The sequence below is a fragment of the Oncorhynchus clarkii genome, chromosome 9 (assembly GCF_045791955.1).
Source record: "Oncorhynchus clarkii lewisi isolate Uvic-CL-2024 chromosome 9, UVic_Ocla_1.0, whole genome shotgun sequence".
NCBI lineage: Eukaryota > Metazoa > Chordata > Actinopteri > Salmoniformes > Salmonidae > Oncorhynchus > Oncorhynchus clarkii.
The window spans coordinates 54,482,178-54,503,003 of record NC_092155.1 but is presented as its reverse complement, the minus strand read 5'-3'; the positions used below and the strand labels follow the sequence as shown (position 1 = coordinate 54,503,003).

Here is a 20,826-nt window from a genome sequence, read left to right as displayed (position 1 = left end):
CAGGGTTGCATTGCATTCAATGAGAAAAGATGAGTGTCAACTAGAGGTCTTCACAGGTCCACCCAAACCCGAATACCAGATACCTGACCTGGATCGGAGCGGGTCTATTTAACTACCATTGATTGACCGAGTGGACCCAAATAAGATTAATTTATTTACTTATATATGGCCTAACCAACATCTAAAATCCTATTCATTAACCAAAAGAACAACTTGGCTGATAAACCTAATTTCTTTTGTCACTCCAGTCCAATCGGGTCTGTTGTAGACCAGGTCTGGGTTGGGTCTTGGTTTAGTTGTCATCGGGTCCATTCGGGTTCTGGGTCTGATTGTCCTTGGGTCTGTTCGGGTCCGGGTCAAACCTTTTGACCAAAGAAGACCTCTAGTGTCAACCAATTGATGCTTATGTCAATACATTGCATTCAATGGGAAAAGATGAGTGTCACAAGCTTGATTGTTATGTCAATACATCACAGACAATGGGAAAAGATACATGTCAACCAATTGATACTTATGTCAATACATTTACAGTCAATGGGAAAATATTTGTCAACCTATTGATGCTTATTACAATACATTCCAGCCAATGGGAAAAGATGAAGAGGAGTATGTGGAGACCTGCTTGTCGAACATCTCATTACAAAATCATAGGCAGGCTTTCCCGGGGAATTGCTTCCATTCAGCCACAAGAGCATTAGTGAAGTCAGGCACTAACGTTGGGCAATTAGGCCTGGCTTGCAGTTGGCGTTACAAATCAGGGTTGAAGTCAGGGCTCTGAGCAGACCAGTCAAATTCTCCCACAATGTCTCAACAAACCATTTCTGTATGGACCTCACTTTGTGCACGGGGGCATTGTCATGCTGAAACAGGAAAGGGCCTTCCCCAAACCGTTGCCACAAAGTTGGAAACACAGAATCCTCTAGAATGTCATTGTATGCTGTAGCACTAAGAACTAAGGGGCCTAGCCCGATCCATGAAAAACAGCCCCAGACCATTATTCCTCCTCCACCAAACTACATTTGGCACAATGCATTCGGGCAGGTAGCGTTCACCTGGCATCCACAAAGCCCAGATTCGTCTGTCAGACTGCCATATGGTGAAGCGTGATTCATCACTCCAGAGAACGCGTTTCCACTGCCCTAGAGCCCAACGGTGGCGAGCTTTACACGACTCCAGCCGACGCTTGGCATTGCGTATAGTGATCTTAGGCTTGTGTGTGGCTGCTCGGCCAGGGAAGCCCATTTCATGAAGCTCCCGACGAACAGTTCTTGTGCTGACGTTGCTGCTCTGTGAGATAGTGTGGCCTACCACTTCGGGGCTGAGCCGTTGTTGCTCCTAGATGTTTCCACTTCACAATAACAGCACTTACCGTTGACCGGGGCGGCTCTATCAGGGAAAAAAATCGAATGAACTGACTTGTTGGAAAGGTGGTAACTATTTTGCCTGAATACCAAGCGTCACTTCTGGAGGAAACCTGGTACCATCCCTACGGTGAAGAATGTTTTTCAGCAGCAGGGAATGGGAAACTAGTCAGGATTCAGGGAAAGATGAACGGAAGTACAGAGATCCTTGACGAAAACTGTCCTTCTACAGGACAATGACTGTAAGCACACAGCCAAGACAACGCAGGCATGGCTTCGGGACAAGTCTCAATGTCCTTGAGTGGCCCAGCCAGAGCCTGGACTTGAACCCGATCGAACATCTCTGGAGAGACCTGAAAATAGCTGTCCAGTGACGCTCCCCATCCAACTTGACAGGGCTTGAGAGGATCTGCAGAGAATGGGAGAAACTCCCCAAATACAGGTGTGCCATGCTTGTAGCGTCATACCCTAGAAGACTTGAGGCCGTAATCGCTGCCAAAGGTGCTTTAACAAAAGTATTGAGTAAAGGGTTTGTATACTTATGTAAATGTTATTTCAGTTTTTTATACATTTACAAAATGTTTTGTCATTATGGGGTAGTGTGTTAATTGGAGGGGGAAAAAACAATTTAATACATTTTAGAATAAGGCTGTAACATAACAAAATGTGGAAAAAGGTCAAGAGGTCTGCATACTTTCTGAATTTACTGTATAGGGTACATGACAGGATGGCGTTTTGAGGCTGATAATGGGATGAAAGAGCAGAGGCGTGCACTCCCTCAGATATCCATTTTGAGAACCTCCATTTTCACAACCTCAGCCCTTCTACATCTCTTTGTCTCCCTTTTCTCTGATACGATATCCTGTTATGAAAAGTTCTGTATTATTTCATTAGGCATGGGGGATGAGTGTTTCAATTACCAGAAACCACAGTTGACAATTCAGGAAGAAGCCATTATTTAGGAAATATAGAACATCCTTGTAGGTTGAAATTGAGGGCTATAAAACCATGATGTACAGTTGGGGATCTTCGCTACAGGCAGTCTCCCATTCATTTCCCCCTTTTCAGTACCTCCAAATATGAGTCCCCCGCAGGCCTGACTGCCAAACATTTCCATAAGTAATTCCTCACCACTATCTCACCATTGACATTCCTCTGAGGATTCTCCAGTTGCTTTTGAATGTTACAGGAGCAGCAGGAAACCCACATTTTCAGGCACAAGTCTTAAAATTCTCCAAACCATGGAGACCTATAGCCTCGGGGAGGATAAGTACAAAAGTGCAACTTTAACTGCCCTTCCCTTGTGCCGATTCCCAATTTAGACATTTTTCCAGTCACTAATCTTCAAACTGCTTCACAGAAATTCAAAATATGGCTACAGATTATCAGATACAAATGTCTGACTTGCAAGACTAAGAATTCAACTTCTCTACGCTCTCTCCTATGCATGTACTGTTGATTTTGTTACGGCAGTTGCCTTGTGTATACATTTGTGACAGTTCTTAAAAAAACTAATTTATGAGAGGTATTTGCCCACATAAACTAGGATTGTGAACTACGAGTGCAGATACAGGACTCAAAACATAAAATGGCCATGGTAGGCTTTAGGCTACAGACACATGCAAAATGCCTATGCTGACATCTTGTGACTTCAAGGTGCACTGCAACATATAGTAATAACATTATGATAAACTGTTGCCATTATATTATAATACAGTAATGTATCTATAGTGGAACAAGCCATACCAAGACAACTGACACAATCAAGAAAACGCCAATCGAGAGTGACAGACCATTTAATGATCTGTAAGTATGTTAAACAACCATTTTACAGTTTAAAATGTCCTCATAGAGGAACAGCAAAATACACAAATTATGAAATAAGATTTGATCAAAAGACAGTTTAAGATTTTTTTGTTGTATTTAGTTGTCATTTGTATATCAAAATTAAGTGCCTTCAACATTACCATGAGAGTATTCAGCCTGCAGTAATTTAAATATTTACAGCACAAAAACTGAGAATCATGGTTTACTTTCTGCATCGGTTCACAACTAGCTGCGTCTCTTTCAGACTGCCTTGTTTTGTCACACAAATCAAAATATGAGGACACTGAACGGAGACAGTAATACGGGAAAGTACACAAGAGCACAGATTGGGAACATGAGTATTTACAGCATTGGCTCAGGGAGACACTAGTTCAGAGAAAGGAAAGAGAGATGGACAGTTTACACATCCATTCCTGGCATTGTTTAAAGTTTAAGTCACATTTGTTGCCTCATGGATTGGTTTCCCTTTTACTTCTTCAAGTTAAGCATGCTACAGCTGTCATTTAGTCATTTGCTTTTTGACTTTGGGAACACATATTGGTATCCAGGAGTATTTTCAGGGGAACAGTAGGGGGCAGTGGAGGACACAAGGAGAGAGAAGGACTATGCTTACTAGTTTGCTAAACTGTATCCACAATTCAACATCAAATAGAACTGTTAATGGTAGTCAATGGAAATGAGGACATGATTTCACAATGGAGTAGCAGTAGGCTGTAACAGGTTGGGCTGATGAAGAAAATATAATCAAAAACAGAGGCTATTACAGTAGATCTGAGTGACGAATACAAATTCAAGTATGAAAATAGGTTCAGATTATTTAGATACATTGTGGTGATTTTTCCTTTAAAAAATACATTTTGGCACATAATCAATTCTAAAAACAAGGGTTCATAAATGTCACTGAACTGAGTTTTGTTGGGGTCCTTGTCAGTTGCCACCCCCCTCCCTAACATTTTAAAAGTGATAATCTGTCATGTAATCCACTTGGTCTCCCTAAATCTTTTTAATCTTTAAACATTAGAGTTGAAAAGGAGGCAAAAAAAATTCTATATTCTTTAAATATATATTTAGTCCCGTGTTGAGGCATGTACAACTCAAAGTTCCCATATAGCTTCCTGGGGAACATTGAGGAAAGCTGACTGGAAATGAAGTAGAAGGAAATTAAATTGGCAGATGGTAGAAGAAAAAAAGCAGTACAAAAGATTGGTCACTGGAGCATGTCTATTATATGTGTCCTTTTTTTCTCAATCTGTAAAAATATCATGTTTTTTATTTACTTATTGATTTTGTTTTCTCAACATAGAAAACAATTCCGACCAGTCATTCTGCAAAAAAAAATAAAAAATCTAACATTATTTAGATAAGAGTAAAAACATCCCTTAGCCATCCTTCTAATTTAGTTCCCTTGTCCCCTTCAATACTTAGAAAATCAAGACGCAATCCAGTTAACCTTCAACAATGGCAAAAGCGAAATGGATGATCATAGAATTGATCATCAAAACTCCTAATCCACCCTTCCGTATGCTCTCAGTAAAGGCAGAGATTTGTGGAATCAGAGGTGGTAGGATGATTTAAGGACTCGGTGAAGAGAAAAACATATTTTAAAAACAAAAAATGGTTAAACCCATCCAAACTGAGGCATTTCCAGTTTTCTAAACTGGATGAAAGTCCTAAAAGGCTGGTGTTGGCTTGGTTCTGGTGGGTTCAAGAAAATTGAGTTTTTTTATGGAGAGGTATTACACGGAGGCAATGACAATCATGAGGTGAGGGGAGATGCTGGAGATACTGTTGAGAAGGTCGGGGGCAAGCCGGCACAGATGGCTCTCTGAGAACTCACACGGTGGGAAAATCTGCACCACATATGCCGGCTGGGGAAGGAATAGACAATACACATGGTTTGAAGTCAGTTCAGTAGCATACTGCCATCTCCAACTAATGTTTACTTGAATACAGAAAGGAACAGGTCTGTTTGAAAATGGATGCTTACATAGCATAACAGTCAATGCACAACATACCTGATTAGAGCCGGGGTTGGGGACGTTGATGATCCCAGCTGCCTGTTTTTTCTGTAGGTAGGTGATGAAGCCTCCTTTCAAGAGAAGAGTCTGGCTGTGAACGTCCTCCTGATCTCGTCCACATGGCAGAGCTAGCAAGAGGCAGTAGTCATTCTCCACCTGTAAACAACAACCCAATCAAATCGGTTGAGCTTTTCTACTGAAATATTAAGCACGTTTACATTCACAGTTGTAATGAGAACTAGCTGCCTGAAAAGAAAACATCACCAATGAGCGTCCTAAGAATCGTGATAAAAATGCATTGTTTTAATGGCGAACAGCTAGCATCTCACCATCATCCTGCGAGCCACGCCCTCCAGCTGGGACGCTTCCAGTCTCATCCTCTGTGCAATGCGGAGTGGGGCACCTCCCTCCAGGGGCGGCAGTGAGTGGTGAGCCAGCACATTGTTGCCAGAGACAAAGTGGAGCTGCACGGCAACTGAGTCACTCTTCAGTGCCATCAGGCCTTGCCACACTATGGGGTATGTCTGCACAAACAAAAGTAGAGCAAAGACAGGTCAGATAAATAGGTTAAATCTTAAGAACAAGCAATATTACGTAAACTGATTATTATTCTAATCTTACAAATGACGACTGAATGTCTTCAGTATTGCCCCTCTAGTAATTGTTCTAATTCCCATGATCAGCCTCATTACCGTTAAAAGCTGCACCATATCGACGGACCGGTATCCTGAGTGCCCCAGTTTACCCTCGGGGCGCAACTCCGAGGAACCTGAGAGGGGTGCTGCTGGAGGGCTCGACATGAAGACTGGTGGGCCCTTCTGCAGAACTAGCTCTTGCTTGTGGGAGAGAGACATGGGAGACGTATAAGAGGGTGAAATGGTGTCCCTCTGTATCCGGGGCATGTGGGATAGGTCCATGGAGGTTGTGTGACGGAGGTGGGAGTTGTCCGATTTGGTTTCACATCCTCCACCAAGTGACCCAGCAGATAGTGACTGAGACAGCATTCCCCTGTGGCTGAGATCAGCATCCTGAGGAAACAAATAAAAAACTAGATGTTTAGAAACATAAGTAACAAATAGGACTACAGTGCTGCATGCATAGAAGTAATCATGTAGGAGAGAAACAATGTAATAGTAAAAGTCAATCCTAACTGAAAACACTTTGGCAAAAACACTGAACAGATGAAAGCTTATAAACTATTGAACTAAATGTAAGCATGAATGCATTGTTCTCTGACCTGGGAAGGTGTGATGCCGCGGGAAGCCAGGTTAAATCCCATCGAAGAGTGACTGGAAAACTGGGAGTGGAAGCCCCGCATATCCCTGTACACTGGGAAGGAGCCAGCGCCGCCTGGATGAATCAGCTGAACCCCTTGAGGATGATGATGAGGAGACACCATAACAGGGACGGATGAATGGACCCCCATGATCCTGCTGCTCTCGGTATGAGGTGGGTGAGACATATTTGCTTCCAATGGTTTAGGAGTCTCCTTCCCCATCTGTGTCATGCCTTTTCCAACCAAGGGACTATTGGAAGCAGCAGAGATGTTGCTAATTGAGGTTGCTCTTGCCTCAGGAGTTCGTGACTGACGTCCCTCTGCGATGGCGTGCTCTCCTAGCTGATGGTGCATCAGGATGCGCATGTCCCGTATGTCTCTGATGTCTCGGGAGGCCATGCTGTACTGGTCCAGACATAGACCTGCGTGATGCAGCCCTCTCCGTTTCTCTGCCTGCATCATCATCACATCTGATTGGAGCTGGGGTGTAGAGGATCTGCACAGCCCCTGGTGGTAGTGCCTTATGTCCTCCTCGACGCTGCAGTCTGAGGCTCCCCGAGTGGGGCCCACGTGGGACTGCACCACCATGTCTCTGATCACGGCTGGCATGTTGGAGCGCTGAGGGGGCCCAGTGTGGGAAGATGGTAGGAAATCCGTCCGTCTTCCGTAATTCATTCCAGAAAGGTGTGGGGTGTTCATCCTGACCTCGCCGTGAGAGAGGCGACCCATAGACACTGACTGGGTGACGCTATGCGACACTGGGGTCATGATAACAGACTGCTCTGGGTGGGGGTGGTGCATACTGGAGATGTACAGAGACATCTCAGGCATACCAGGATGCAAAACCATAGAGCTGCCATGGGGGGACATTGAGTTGCTGGGAGGGCAAACTTTGGCAAAAGGTGAGTGGCCTGTTGTTCGAGGGGAGTAGGGCTCTTGCTTGAGGTGTGGGACTGACTGATCAGTTGGGGTACTGGGACTAGGACTCATACGGTTTCCAGTCAAAGATGGGTGATGTGGATTCATGATTGGACTGAGGTTGGATGTCTGGTGTGCCTTTGCCATATCCGCCAGCATTGGTATAGATTCTACTCCAAGCCCTTTTTTGTACATCAATACTTGAGGACTTGTAACCGGTTGTTGAACCATCTTTGGTTGAATCATCATTACTGTGCTACCCTGAAGTCCAGTGTGATATGACGACTCTGACTTGTCAGAACCAGGACTCTCCTGCTTAATAGTGGAGATGACAGGCTGAAAATTGTATGACTGGCCAGTTAAGAGTACCCCAGGGTGTCCGTACCCTGTGGGTGTCAGGGGTCCCTTGGGGGTGGAAGGCTGGGATGGAGTAAGCGGTTCTTGCTTAATCTGAGATTTAGAGACAGACTGCTGGAACTCTATGTCAACTGCACTGGCTGGTGGGATCTGGCTAATTTTGGCGCTGATCCGTTGAGGTCCCTCTGTTTTTTGCCCTGAGTAACTTAGTACTACCACACCCTGTGATGTATTCACCCTGAGGCCATGACTGGAGTCTGTGTTGTAGGGTGTGCTCTCAACTACAGACCATCCTCTGCTGTTCAAATCCTCTGCCGCATCCACTCCATGGTAACGATTGTTCTCGTTCATACTTGATCCGAATTTCTGTTTGGGTAAAGATAGGCCAGCATTACGGTTACTTAGGGAGATTCGAGGTGCTTCCTCAGTATCATAGGGCATTGGAATCCGGCTGATGACAGAGGTAGTAGGCGAAGAAATTACTGAATGGACTATCTTCTCTCCAAAGTTCTGCTGGGTCTCTGTGAGCGGGGAAGGTTTTTGAAAAGTGGGATGTGGTATCAAAGGCGAGGTTCTGTCTTTAAGATGCTTGTTCCAAGCGGTCATTGTGTCAGACGAGTTCTCATTCTCTGACATGCGAATGTCTGTCAGCGTTGTCGTTAAGACTGTAGTAGGGATGGCATTGCTGTTTGATGCTGATACATATTTGGGCTCCATGAGGATCTTTCTTAGAGTGCTGGAGCTAGGGTCAATATCCGATGCCTTAGTATCAGGAGGCATGGGTGGATTTGCTGACTGGTTCCCAAGTGCAGTTACTGCTTGTGCAGAGGGAGTGACTACATTAACTTGAATTGCAGGAGTAGCATGAATTCTACTTTCTTCAGATCTGGGAAGCCAGTCTGGTGAAACAGGCATTGTGCCGGGGTGGGGTGGAGGGACATTCAATTGGGTTGGATATGGTTTGAGCGCAAGGGATGAAGAAAGAGCAGGGGCTACTGCTGATAGTTGTAACTTTTTGAAATGAGGAGGACTCTTGGTGCTAGCGTGAAAGGCAGATTCTTCAGGTACGGGTTGTTCCACAGCAGGTTGTTCTGCCTCCTTAGGGGTGTCCACAGTCATGGTGCATGTGACATCCACTGTTGCTGTAGCAGTAGCTGCCTTAGAGTTGATTATTTCCATGTCTTCAGGAATGGACTCTGTTGGCTTGATAGGGGAGGTCTCAGCTTCTGGTACATCTTCAGCAGTCTCTCCCTTCCTGTTGATACAAGCCTTCCGTCCCCTGGACCTCTTTGGAGTCTTAGCTCTGACTGCTTTCCCTGTTATCTTGAGTGTTTCTGGTGAAGGGGAATCATCTTGGGCAGAGGCCCCAGAAACAGATGATTCAGAGGCTTTAGCATCTGGCATCAAGGGCTTGACACTGGGAATCAGAACTCCCATCTCTGGGTCTGGGTCAATAACGTGTTTTTCTGGTTCCAAAACATAATCGGCAGAGAGGGAGACCAGGGGCTCTGGGGTAGGAACAAGTGCAGTGTAAGTGGGAGGAGCTGTGAACCCATCTGTATCAGTAGGTATGTCTTCAGCAGTAATGGAATCAATGGCAGCAGCCAGTTCGGTTTCACTGGCAGGATTAGCAGACTTCTCCCCCTCCATTTCTACAGTGACAGGGGGCAGTGGGGTACGTGGCTCTGCAGGTGGTTCCTTATAGGGTTGAATAGGTTTCTCAACTGTAAGTTTGGCAATATTCTCCACTGCCCGTTCCAGTTCCATCTGACGTGCCAAAAGAGCGGCTGCTGGGTCCACCGGTGGTTCAGGGTCTAATAGAACTTCCCTTTCCTCTGGGCTGAGTTCTGCTGCTTCTTTCAGATACTGAGTCCTTGTTTCTTCTTTATCTGGTGTTCCTGGTTTGGCCTTTTTAACAGTGGTCTCAAAAGATTCAGACTCATCCTCCCCAGAGCAAAGCAACCCTTTCACATCATCTACGCTTACACGAATCTCAAAGTTTCTCAAGCAATGCGATTTATCCTCTGTCACCAATTTGGCATTTTGTGTCAACCTTGGTGCTTTTACTTTCCCACTCTTTTCAGATTGTTGTCTTTTCTCTACATGAGTAGATTCTATCCTGTCAATGTCCCCTTCAGATAACTTTTTTGCAATTTGATTAGTTAGATCTTTGTCTTTTTGTGTTGGCAAGCATTGCTTTGCTTCCTCTAATAATGTCCCTGCTTCTTCAGACTCATCTTTTGTTTTGGGCTCAGGCTCTTCAGTATTATCACCCGACTTCTCTCCTGTTGATGTTGCACTCTCAGATTGTTTGTCTACTCTACTTGCTCTCCTGCCAACAGAGGTTCCAGTAAGTGAAGACACTTGAGCGGTCTGCACTTTCTGCATACGGGGTGAATGCCACCCCTCAGACATTCTTAAACCCTCTCCAGTGTTCACAGGCTCTTTGATATCAATGTCTTCCTCGGTTGCTTTCTGTGTGTCTCCTTTCACTGGTGACACATCTTCCCCTCGCCTGCGTGACTTGGATGGGCGACCTCGCCTTGTGTTAGTAGATGTGTTCAATGTGTCCTGCTGCAGCTGCTGCACTGGTTCTTTGTCAACACCACGTTTACGTGTGGCGCGAGAATACTCCACCACCTCTTTACCTGGTGGCTGGGCCTCCCCTTCAGATGGTGTGGCATAAACAGACCGAACATTTCGGCGTCTAGTCCTTCCGAGGAATAGGCTTGATTCATTCTCAGGGTCAAGGACATGAACTGGTGACTTGGTTATAGGCTCTGATGATATTTCTCCTCGTGGAGATGAAGACCTTTTCAATTTCTCTCTGTCAATTCGCTCACTCTTTCGGGTAACTGGTTTCTCAGAGACAACTGTTTCGGGGGGTTTCAGGATTTGTGTTTCGGACACATTTGGCTTAGCCCTTTTACTCTTGGGTTGTTTGCGAATTGGCTTTGCTGGTTTCATTTCAGCCTCTGAAACTAGCATGTGAACCTCATGGGAAGCTTCAGATTTCTGAGGTGTATCAAAGTCCTTAGAATCTGGTTTCCGTGGTTGGACCTCCATCTTTACCATGTTCATATTCTCTTCAATCTTAGGGGAAGCAGAGCAAGGGAATTCGGAAGCCTCTACATCAAAACAACTTAATGAGGCACCAGGAGTGGGAAGCTTATCATCAAAGAAAGACGCATGATCCACTGTAATATTGCTCTCAGTTGTAACTTTGGGTTCACATAGTTCCTCTCTAGGTTCAACTTTAACCTCAGCCTCTGAAAGAACAGACCGTAGGGGTGTGATTACAATCGAGGATGGTGGTTGGATCTCTACTAGTGGAGGAGATTGGGGTGGGGACAAATCACGATTATGTTCCACTTTTTCCTCTTTAATTGGTGAGACAGTCTGTTCAGATGAGGAAGTTAAAACAGCCTCTTTCTCCTGCTGTGGCAATATCTCTCTGGGTGAAGGAAGAAACAATGAAATTGGTAGGATGAGAGAAGAGCCGACTGATTTAATATCAGCCTTCTGCATGAACTCTGAAACTTTGGAAGACCCTTCTTGTCGTTCATTCTGAACTTCTCCTTCACTCTTATCAACCACATCAACGTTTTCAATGTCTGGTGGAAAGTGGTCCCTTGAGGTCTCTTTCCGTTGTTGAAGCTCTAGAAAGCGGCTATGAAAAAGCACTATGGGCTCTTGAAGGTCCACTCCTCTTGGCTCAGGTTGTCCTTCGACAGAATCCTGTTTGGAAAGATGTCTACCAAATCCCGACTTAGGATCTGGATCTTTGCGCTCAAGATGTTGCAATCGCCGTGAATCTTGCTCAAAGATTGAACTATGAAGAAAACGAGAGGCAAACAGCTCCTGCCGTTGCTGATCCTCTGCTTTGGGGTCCTCCTTTTTGGCATCCAGTTTACCTTCAGAGTCAGTATGAATCTTCTTCTTCTTCATGTACCAAGACGGGATAGGTCGTGGTGCAGACTCTGCCTTTTCTTTGTCTGATCTACTGTGAAGACTTGCAAAGCAAGAGTCTCTGTCAAGAAAGGACCAATTATCCTCCCTTGAGGAAGACAATGACTTGGCTCGCTCAAGAAGTGCTTTTGTGTCTGGAGTTATAGTCTTGTCTAATGCAAAAGAATAAAACTTATTCTTCTCCAGGGAGCCTGAGAAATTCAGGTCTGTCAACCTTTCTTCACGTTCCCTGAGGATAGAGGACAGTGAAGTGTTGGGCTTAGTGGAGTGGTTTTTGTTCTCCCCATCATGATCTGAATCTGACTGTACTTCTCCAGGCTCTAGTTCACGCACAAGACGTTTGCGAATGCTTTCACGTTTCACAATGCTACTGGGGAAGGTCATGTCCATTCTGAGGAAGTCAGATTTGATTCCGCTCTCCCATCGTTGAAGTAGCTCCTCATCACACCCAAGCAATGTTGTCTTAGACTTAGGAAATTCTGTGTTCGGGGAACTGAGACTATTGGGTGTCACGTCCAAGCTGTATTTCAATGAATCTACATGCGAGTAGACTTTGTCCTCTTTTTTAGGAGAGTCTTTAGTCTCTTTATTGGTAACTGATTGTGATAACTGGGAAGCATACACTTCATTTGAGGAAAAGTGACCAGAGCCAGAAAAGGCTGTGACACTCCGGCAAAGGTCTTCATTTAATTCCTGGGAAGACCTGTAGTGTCGTTCTCTCTTAGCACTTAGCAAGTCAAAGTTAAAACTATCAGATTTCTTACGTTTGTTAGATGGAGAATCATGTGTGACATCTTGACGTGATTTTCCTACCTCATGCAACAGACTGCAACGTTCAAAGTCCTCTGTGTTGCTGCCTTGTGGGCTTTCAGTTTTATCTGATTTGTCAGGCTCTCCTAGCTTCTGCCAAAGCCATTGGCTCTGTTCCATTTGTTTTTGGCAGCTCTGAGAGTGGTCAATGTCAGACTCAAGTCGTTCCTCAGTCTCCCCTCTGCTTTTGTATAGTCCTACACCCTGCCCACCATTGTCTTCTTGCGGCTGTACCTTGAATGCGTCTTGGTCAAGACTCCCATCATCAGAGATTTTCATGAGACTTGAACTCCTCTGGATTTTTGATCCCCAAAACTCAATTTTCAGACAGGGTGGGTCTAATGGATCGGTTTCATCTTCTGTTGGCTCTCCAAGTCGTGACTGAAGTTCCAAACTGAGTCCAAGGCCCATTCCCATGGAGACAATATCAGACTCTTGTTTATCTTTAGGACTGAAAACAGTAACAAGTCTCTCAGATTTAACCTTGCAATGCTCTTTCTTATGAACCCCTATTTGCAATAGGCTCTTGTCACCCTCATTCTCCTCCTCAGCTGGCTTCCTGAGTCCCAATCTACCACACTCTTCCACTTCCTGACTGGCCCTCTTCAGTCGATCGGTCTTCAGCATGGATTCTTCAAAACGCCTCTTTCGTGCAGCTAGACGGTCAACATCTAAAGAGTTAGAACCATCAAACCCAGGGCCAGCTTTCATATGTATTTTGGCTTTCATTTTAACATCATTTTCTACAACTTCAACCAGTCTTGCCATGTTTTTGTCTTTGGGCACCTTTCTATGCTTGATTATATCTCCTTTTTGAGGCTTTATGTGAAAGGGAGGACTGTTCTGGTCACTTGAGGGTGGTTCAAGCCGAATACTGTCATTCCCACGTTTTTGTTTTTCTAGGACAGCATGACCAAGCGATTTTCCTTCCTTCTCCTTCACACGCGTTAGCTGCACCACACAAGGTGGTAGGTCTAGCTGTCCTTTGCCCGAGCCTTCTTTTTCCTTAGGAGGAAACTTGCTGACTTTGGTTCGAAGGCCTGGACTACCTTCTCTTTCAAGTTCAGGGTCCGTCTCAGGCGATGGAATACTGGGAGATAGCAACTTAAATTTCCTCAGCTTTTCGCCTTTCTCCTTTTCACCCTTCTCCTTGCGCCCGGCCCGCCTTTCCTTTTCACCGCCAATACCACGTTCAACTTCAAAGGATCTCTCCTTCTCTGGCTTATCACTCTTATTATACCGGTCAGGGTGTTCCTTGTCAGGCTTGTCAAATCTTGGAGGTGAGAGTGAACTGCAGCTGCCACTTTGCTCTGAGGATCTACAGCAAATGCGGCGATCAGAGTCACTTGGTAGACGCTCAGAGAGAGAGGGGGACACTGTAGGACTGACAGGGCGATTAGGGTGAGAAGGGCTCTGGCTGTGTTCAATTGTCCTCCGCCCATGGTCACGTTCACGGTCTGTTTCAAAGCGCTCCCTCTCACGCTCCCTCTGCAAGTAACTGTATTTGCGGATGTCCTGCTCATAGGGGTCTCTGTGATCTCTGTATTCACACGGGTCATCAAAGTAACGTGGGTCATAGAAATCTCCCTGGTATGGGTCCCATTCAGTGTAGGACTCGCGGCTCCTGGCAGGTAACTTGCGACGGGGGTCTTCTATTAAGGCTCCTCCAGGTGTTCGCACATTGTTGTCAAAGAATGGCCGTTCAATTGCAAACTCATATTGAGGCCTGCGTTCATCACTGAAAAACACAAAAATATACACAGGAACCAAAATCATTATTTATATATCATTTATATCATTATTTTTCAATGGGGATCTGTGACAAAAGAAAACTAGAGCTAAATTATACAAACCTTCCTTCAGATAGGATTTCATAGAAGTCGCGAATGTCCTGCCCAGATGCCTGCATTGAGCGATAGAAAGCCATCTGACTTTCCTGATTGGCAAAGTCCACCTGCAAACACATGGAAATTGATAACAACAAAAACAACAACAATTATTGTTTGGACTATGGTCTTCAATCATCTGGCCTATTCCCCCCAACGACAGGCATTCTAGTTCAAAATATGTTTTTTCTGCTGACCTTAATTTTGTTGCCACCAATCTTCCAACCCTTGGTCTCTTTGACAGCGGCCTGTGCATATTCAATGTTTTTATACAGGATAAGGGCCATTCCTTTGGGTCTGTCAAATACAACCTGTGGTGGGAGGGGAGAGAAGAATGACATAAATTTGGTAAAACTATATGATCCTTTAGATAACATGTGGAATGAAATGAAATGTGTCATGAGAAATGGCTTAAACAGGAATAAGCAGCAGGCTTACCTTGACAACATGCCCATAACGACAGAAATGACGAGTGAGATACTGCTCTGTGATGTTGGAGGCTAAACCATCCAACCAAACACAAGTTGTGGGCATGCTTTTTCCAAATCCCAGCTGTAAAAATAGGGATAAATAACATATCAACAATATTATCCTGTTGGCAATACTCCTGTCACTACTATCAACAACTAAAATCTCAGTTGTACATTCAGAATAAGTGTTTTGTGTAAAATGAGAGTTATAATGCTGTCCTCACCTTTAGCCTATTGTTGCAGAGGTACTCTCCATCCATCTTCGTTATGGCCTTACAAACACTGCCAATGTCACAGTACTGTAGAAAGGCATACTGAGGGGCACCATTAACTTTCTTGATGTCAATATCCTATGTGAATGGAAAGGAAGGCAACACTAAATTTATAGAGGCAGTGTTGAATTAGGCAATTCCTCCTCACAAAATCTCCTCTGCAACATGCAGAATGTATTTTACATACCACTATCTCCCCAAAACGCTGAAAGATATTGAGAAGGTCATGGTAGCTGGTGGTCTTTTCCAGGTTGCCAATAAACAGAGTTCGTGTGGCTTTGGGGTGAAATTCGTCTATCCTCTCATCCAGAGGCCGGTACTCATTCTCGCTTTCAGTCTCTAAAAAGAGAAATTCATGTTTTCATAAACCTGTATAAATCATGTTTAAAAAGGTAGAGCACAGATATTTTCCTGGTCAGGTTAAGTGGTTAGGAAAAACTCAAGCCACTTTATATACCAGTTGTGGACGCACCAGGGCCATTCCAGATGATGACCTCAATTTGCATGCCAAAAAACAGCTTCCCCTTTGATGCGCCAAGGGCCTTCTCCTGGTCCTCTTGCTGGCGAAAGAACACAAGTCCATAGCGCTCCTCTAAAGCTCCATGGATTTGCACAGAAGTCACCTTCCCATACTTCTTGAACTCATGGAACAGGCCATCCTTCAGACTTGTATCTGAAAGAGGGAAAAAAGACCATATAAAAGCTTGACTAAATACTTTCAGGTGCATACAGTGCACTCGGAAAGTATTCAGACCCCTTCACTTTTTCCACATTTTATTACGTTACAGCCTTATTCTAAAATGGATTCAAACATTTGTTATCATCAATCTACACACAATACCTCATAATGAGAAAGTGAAAGCAAGTTTTTAGACATTTCTGCAAATGTTTAAAGAATATATATAACAAAAAAAATGTATTTACATACAGTTGAAGTCGGATGTTTACATACACCTTAGCCAATTACATTTAAAAACTCAGTTTTTCACAATTCCTGACATTTAATCCTAGTAAAAATTCCCTGTCTTAGGTCAGTCAGGATCACCACTTAAATTTAAGAATGTGAAATGTCAGAATAATAGTAGAGAGAAGATTTATTTCAGCTTTTATTAATTTCATCACATTCCCAGTGGGTCAGAAGTTTACATACACTCAATTAGTATTTGGTAGTATTGCCTTTAAATTAATCAACTTGGGTCAAACATTTTGGGTAGCCTTCCACAAGCTTCTCACAATAAGTTGGGTGAATTTTGGTCCATTCCTCCTGACAGAGCTTGTGTAAGTAACTGAGTCAGGTTTGTAGGCCTCCTTGCTCGCACACGCCTTTTCAGTTCTGCCCAAAAATGTTCTATAGGATTGCGGTCAGGGATTTGTGATGGTCACTCCAATACCTTGACTTTGTTGTCTTTAAGCCCTTTTGCCACAACTTTGGAAGTTTGCTTGGGGTCCTTGTCCATTTGGAAGACCCATTTGCAACCAAGCTTTAACTTCCTGACTGATGTCTTGAGATGTTGCTTCAATATATCCACATCATTTTCCTCTTCATGATGCCATCTATTTTGTGAAGTGCACCAGTCCCTCCTGCAGCAATGCACCCCCACAACATGATGCTGCCACCCCCGTGCTTCATGGTTGGGATGGTGTTCTTCAGCTTGCAAGCCTCCCCCTTTTTCCTCCAAACATAATGAAGTTCATTATGGCCAAACAGTTCTATTTTTGTTTCATCAGACCAGATTACATTTCTCCAAAAAGTACGATCTTTGTCCTTATGTGCAAACCGTAGTTTGGCTTTTTTATGGAGGTTTTGGAGCAGTGGCTTCTTCCTTGCAGAGCGGCCTTTCATGTTATGTCCACTCGTTTTACTGTGGATATAGATACTTTTGTAACTGTTTCCTCCAGCATCTTTGCAACGTCTGTTGCTGTTGTTCTGGGATTGATTTGCACTTTTCGCACCAAAGTAAGTTAATTTCTAGGAGACAGAGCGCGTCTCCTTCCTGAGCGGTATGACGGCTGCGTGGTCCCATAGTGTTTATACTTGCGTACTATTGTTTGTACAGATTAATGTGGTACCTTCAGGCATTTGGAAATTGCTCCCAAAAATGAACCAGGCTTGTGGAGGTCTACAATTTATTTTCTGAGGTCTTGGCTGATTTATTTTGATTTTCTTGTGATTTTTCAAGCAAAGAGGCACTGAGTTTGAAGGTAGGCTTTGAAATACATCCATAGGTACACCTCCAATTGACTCAAATTTTGTCAATTAGCCTATCAGAAGCTTCTAAAGCCATGACATTTTCTGGAATTTTCCAAGCTGTTTAAAAGGCACAGTCAACTTAATGTATGTACATTTCTGGCCCACTGGAATTGTGAAACAGTGAAATAATCTGTCTGTAAACAATTGTTGGAAAAATTACTTGCGTCATGCACAAAGTAGATGTCCTAACCGACTTGCCAAAACTATAGTTTGTTATCAAGAAATGTGTGGAGTGGTTGAAAAACAAGTTTTAATGACTCCAACCTAAATGTAAGTAAACTTCCCACTTCAACTGGAAGTATTCAGATCCATTGATATGAGACCCAAAATTGAGCTCCGGTGCATCCGGTATCCTTTGATCATCCTTGAGATGTTTCTACAACTTGATTGGAGCCCACCTGTGGTAAATTAAATTGACTGGACATGATTTGGAAAAGCACACACCTGTCTATGTAAGGTCCCACAGTTGACAGTGCATGTCAGAGCAAAAACCAAGCCATGAGGTCAAAGCAATTGTCCTTAGAGCCCCTGAGACAGGATTGTGTCAAGGCACAGATCTGGGGAAGGGTACCAAAAAAATTCTGCAGCATTGAAGGTTCCCAAGAAGACAATGGCCTCCATCATTCTTAAAGGGAGGAAGTTTGGAACCACCAAGACTCTTCCTAGAGCTGGCCGCCCGGCCAAACTGAGCAATCGGGGGAGATGTGCTTAGGTCAGGGAGGTGACCAAGAACCCAATAGTCACTCTGACAGAGCTCTATAGTTCTTCTTTGGAGATGGGAGAACCTTCCAGAAGGACAACCATCTCTGCAGCACTCCACCAATCAGGCCTTTATTGTAGAGTGGCCAGACGTAAGCCACTCCTCAGTAAAAGGCACATGACAGCCCATTTGGAGTTTGCCAAAAGGCACATAAAGACTGTCAGACCGTGAGAAACAAGATTCTCTGGTCTGATGAAACCAAGATTGAACTCTTTGGCCTGAATGCCAAGCGTCATATCTGGAGGAAACCTGGCACCATCCCCAGGGTGAAGCATGGTGGTGGCAGCATCATGCTGTGGGGATGTTTTTAGCAGCAGGGAGTGGGAGACTAGTTAGGATCGAGGGAAAGATGAACAGAGCAAAGTGATCCTTGATTAAAACCTGCTCCAGAGCGCTCAGGATCTCAGACTGGAGCGAAGGTTCACCTTCCAACAGGACAACGACCCTAAGCACACAGCCAAGACAATACAGGAGTGGCTTCTCAGAATGTCCTTGAGTGGCCCAGCAGGAGCCTGGACTTGAACCTGATCCAACATCTCTGGAGAGACCTGAAAATAGCTGGGCAGTGACGCTCCACATCCAACCTGACAGAGCTTGAGAGGATCTACAGAGAAACTTCCCAAATACAGGTGTGCCAAGCTTGTAGCATCATACCCAAGAAGACTCAAGGTTGTAATCGCTGCCAAAGGTGCTTCATCAAAGTACTGAGTAAAGGGTCTGAATACTTATGTAAATGTAATATATATATTTTTTAAATACATTTGCAAAATGTCTCAACTGTTTTTTCTTCGTCATTATGAGGTATTGTATGTAGCTTGATGAGGGGAAAAAACTATTAATCCATTTTAGAATAAGGCTGTAACGTAACAACAAACGTGGAAAATGTCAAAGGGTCTGAATATTTTACAAATACACTGTACATAGTGACTAATTCATATCTGCAGTACAAAGAGCCTCAACAACAATGTCATTAACTCAACAAACGTAATTATTGCCCAAACCTAACAGTATATTGACCCTGTAGTCTAGACTAGACAATGTATGGTATATACACAGCAGAAAAGGGGTCAAATCCTCACCTGTAGAACGCACAGGAAGATTCTGAACCTTGACACCAAAACTTTTTCGAGGCTCATCCTTGTCAACGGCAGATAAAGCCAGAGCTGAAGGTGCAGGGACGGCAGCAGACTGAACTGAACGTGCTGGGGAGTCATCACTCGAACTACTGCTGGAATCACTGCTGCCAGAGAGGAACAGAGGCTTCATGGAAAATAGCATACATAATGTCACAGAACCTCACATAGACATAAGAAGAGGAGTACATCTCTGTAAAGAACTCTAATTCAGAAATGGTGTACTTTTGTCTGAACAATTACAAAATATTTTGATATAGCTCACAGATCTGATGTATATCGTAAACATCATCAATCCATTATACACTCAACAATCAGGTTTGTTTGAACAACCTTCTGTATGAGGTTGGAAATAATGAAGGTTAAACTAACATGAAGATATGGAATAGCATTATTTGTCTTGCAGTGGCACTGTCATCGGCCCAATTCATCAACATGAAATTAAATCTGTTTTGATACAGGGTTTTTTTCTATTCATATGTTGAAGCAGAATATTCTGCATAACAATTCACAGGTTAATATACAAATTATCCCACGAGTGCATTAAGGCTTGAAATATTGGCCACCATTGTTCCAATTTCTCAAAATGTTCAGCAGGTCGTGCCCATATGGATTTGAATGAAATCACCTTGACTAACAACCAAGGTTGGGAGAGTAGCATAGAACTACTACATAGGGGAAATAGAGAGCAATTTGGACAGAAGACTGCTTGTGCTGTTAAATCAGTGTTTGAAATTCACAGCTCAACTGAGGGACCTTACCTTATGTGTGGGGTACAGAGATGAGTTAGTCATTCAAAAATCATGTTATTATTGCACACAGAAAGTCCATGCAACTTAATATGTGACTTGTTCAGCACATTTTTACTCCTGAACTTGTTTAGGCTTGCCATAGCAAAGGGGTTGAATACTTACTGACTCAAGACATTTCAGCTTTAAATATTTTATTAATTTGAATAAAATTCAAAAAACAACTCCACTTTGACATTATGGGGTATCGTGTGTAGGGCAATGACAAAAAAAAAAATCGGGCTAGAACACAAAAGTCTAGGAGTGTGAATACTTTCTGAATTTCCCCTTAATAGTACACCCCAATATTCCTTTCTCTATTTTCCAGCCTTCTCCCTGTCAATTGTTTCCTGCTGCTCCTCCTCCTTCTCTTAAACACTCCCGGAAGTGCTGCTAATGGAGCCTGGCCTGTGGGAGTGGGCAGGGAGCCAGCAGTGGCCAGAAATGTCCAGTTCCAACTGGATCTCACGGAGGGGGGGAGCTATCACCCATACACAGAGGTAGGCAGTGAGAAAATGCACCAGCCATCTCAAAACATTCTCTGTAGCATTTCTCCCTGAAACCACATGTGCAGCTGAGTGCACACCCTGGTTTTCCAGAAATCCTGCTTATTCCCTCCTGTTTCCGGGAATCATCCAACCGGGATATAGCAAAAATCAGGGAATTTATTTAACGTTTTCAGAATTTTGTAAACCTAGTCCTGTCATTACTAAATGTGTTGTGTGATATG

General features: G+C 43.9%; 1 protein-coding gene across 5 annotated transcripts in view; it reads right to left on the bottom strand.

The window, feature by feature from the left end:
- Positions 1-3,141: 3,141 nt before the first annotated feature.
- LOC139416574 (msx2-interacting protein-like) overlaps positions 3,142-20,826 on the bottom strand; it is a 35,565-nt gene continuing 17,880 nt past the window's right edge. For 2 of the 5 annotated variants that reach the window (XM_071165395.1, XM_071165399.1), the window contains 12 exons: positions 19,255-19,415; positions 15,622-15,837; positions 15,352-15,503; positions 15,117-15,242; positions 14,861-14,974; positions 14,620-14,733; positions 14,390-14,490; positions 6,444-14,274; positions 5,899-6,234; positions 5,536-5,730; positions 5,204-5,362; positions 3,142-5,056 (listed from right to left, as the gene is read on the bottom strand). In XM_071165395.1, coding sequence (XP_071021496.1) covers positions 4,925-5,056; positions 5,204-5,362; positions 5,536-5,730; positions 5,899-6,234; positions 6,444-14,274; positions 14,390-14,490; positions 14,620-14,733; positions 14,861-14,974; positions 15,117-15,242; positions 15,352-15,503; positions 15,622-15,837; positions 19,255-19,415 — 9,637 coding nt within the window. In that variant the 3' untranslated portion in view covers positions 3,142-4,924. The remainder of the gene's footprint in view (positions 5,057-5,203; positions 5,363-5,535; positions 5,731-5,898; positions 6,235-6,443; positions 14,275-14,389; positions 14,491-14,619; positions 14,734-14,860; positions 14,975-15,116; positions 15,243-15,351; positions 15,504-15,621; positions 15,838-19,254; positions 19,416-20,826) is intronic. The other 3 variants (XM_071165397.1, XM_071165396.1, XM_071165398.1) reach the window with 3 other exon arrangements.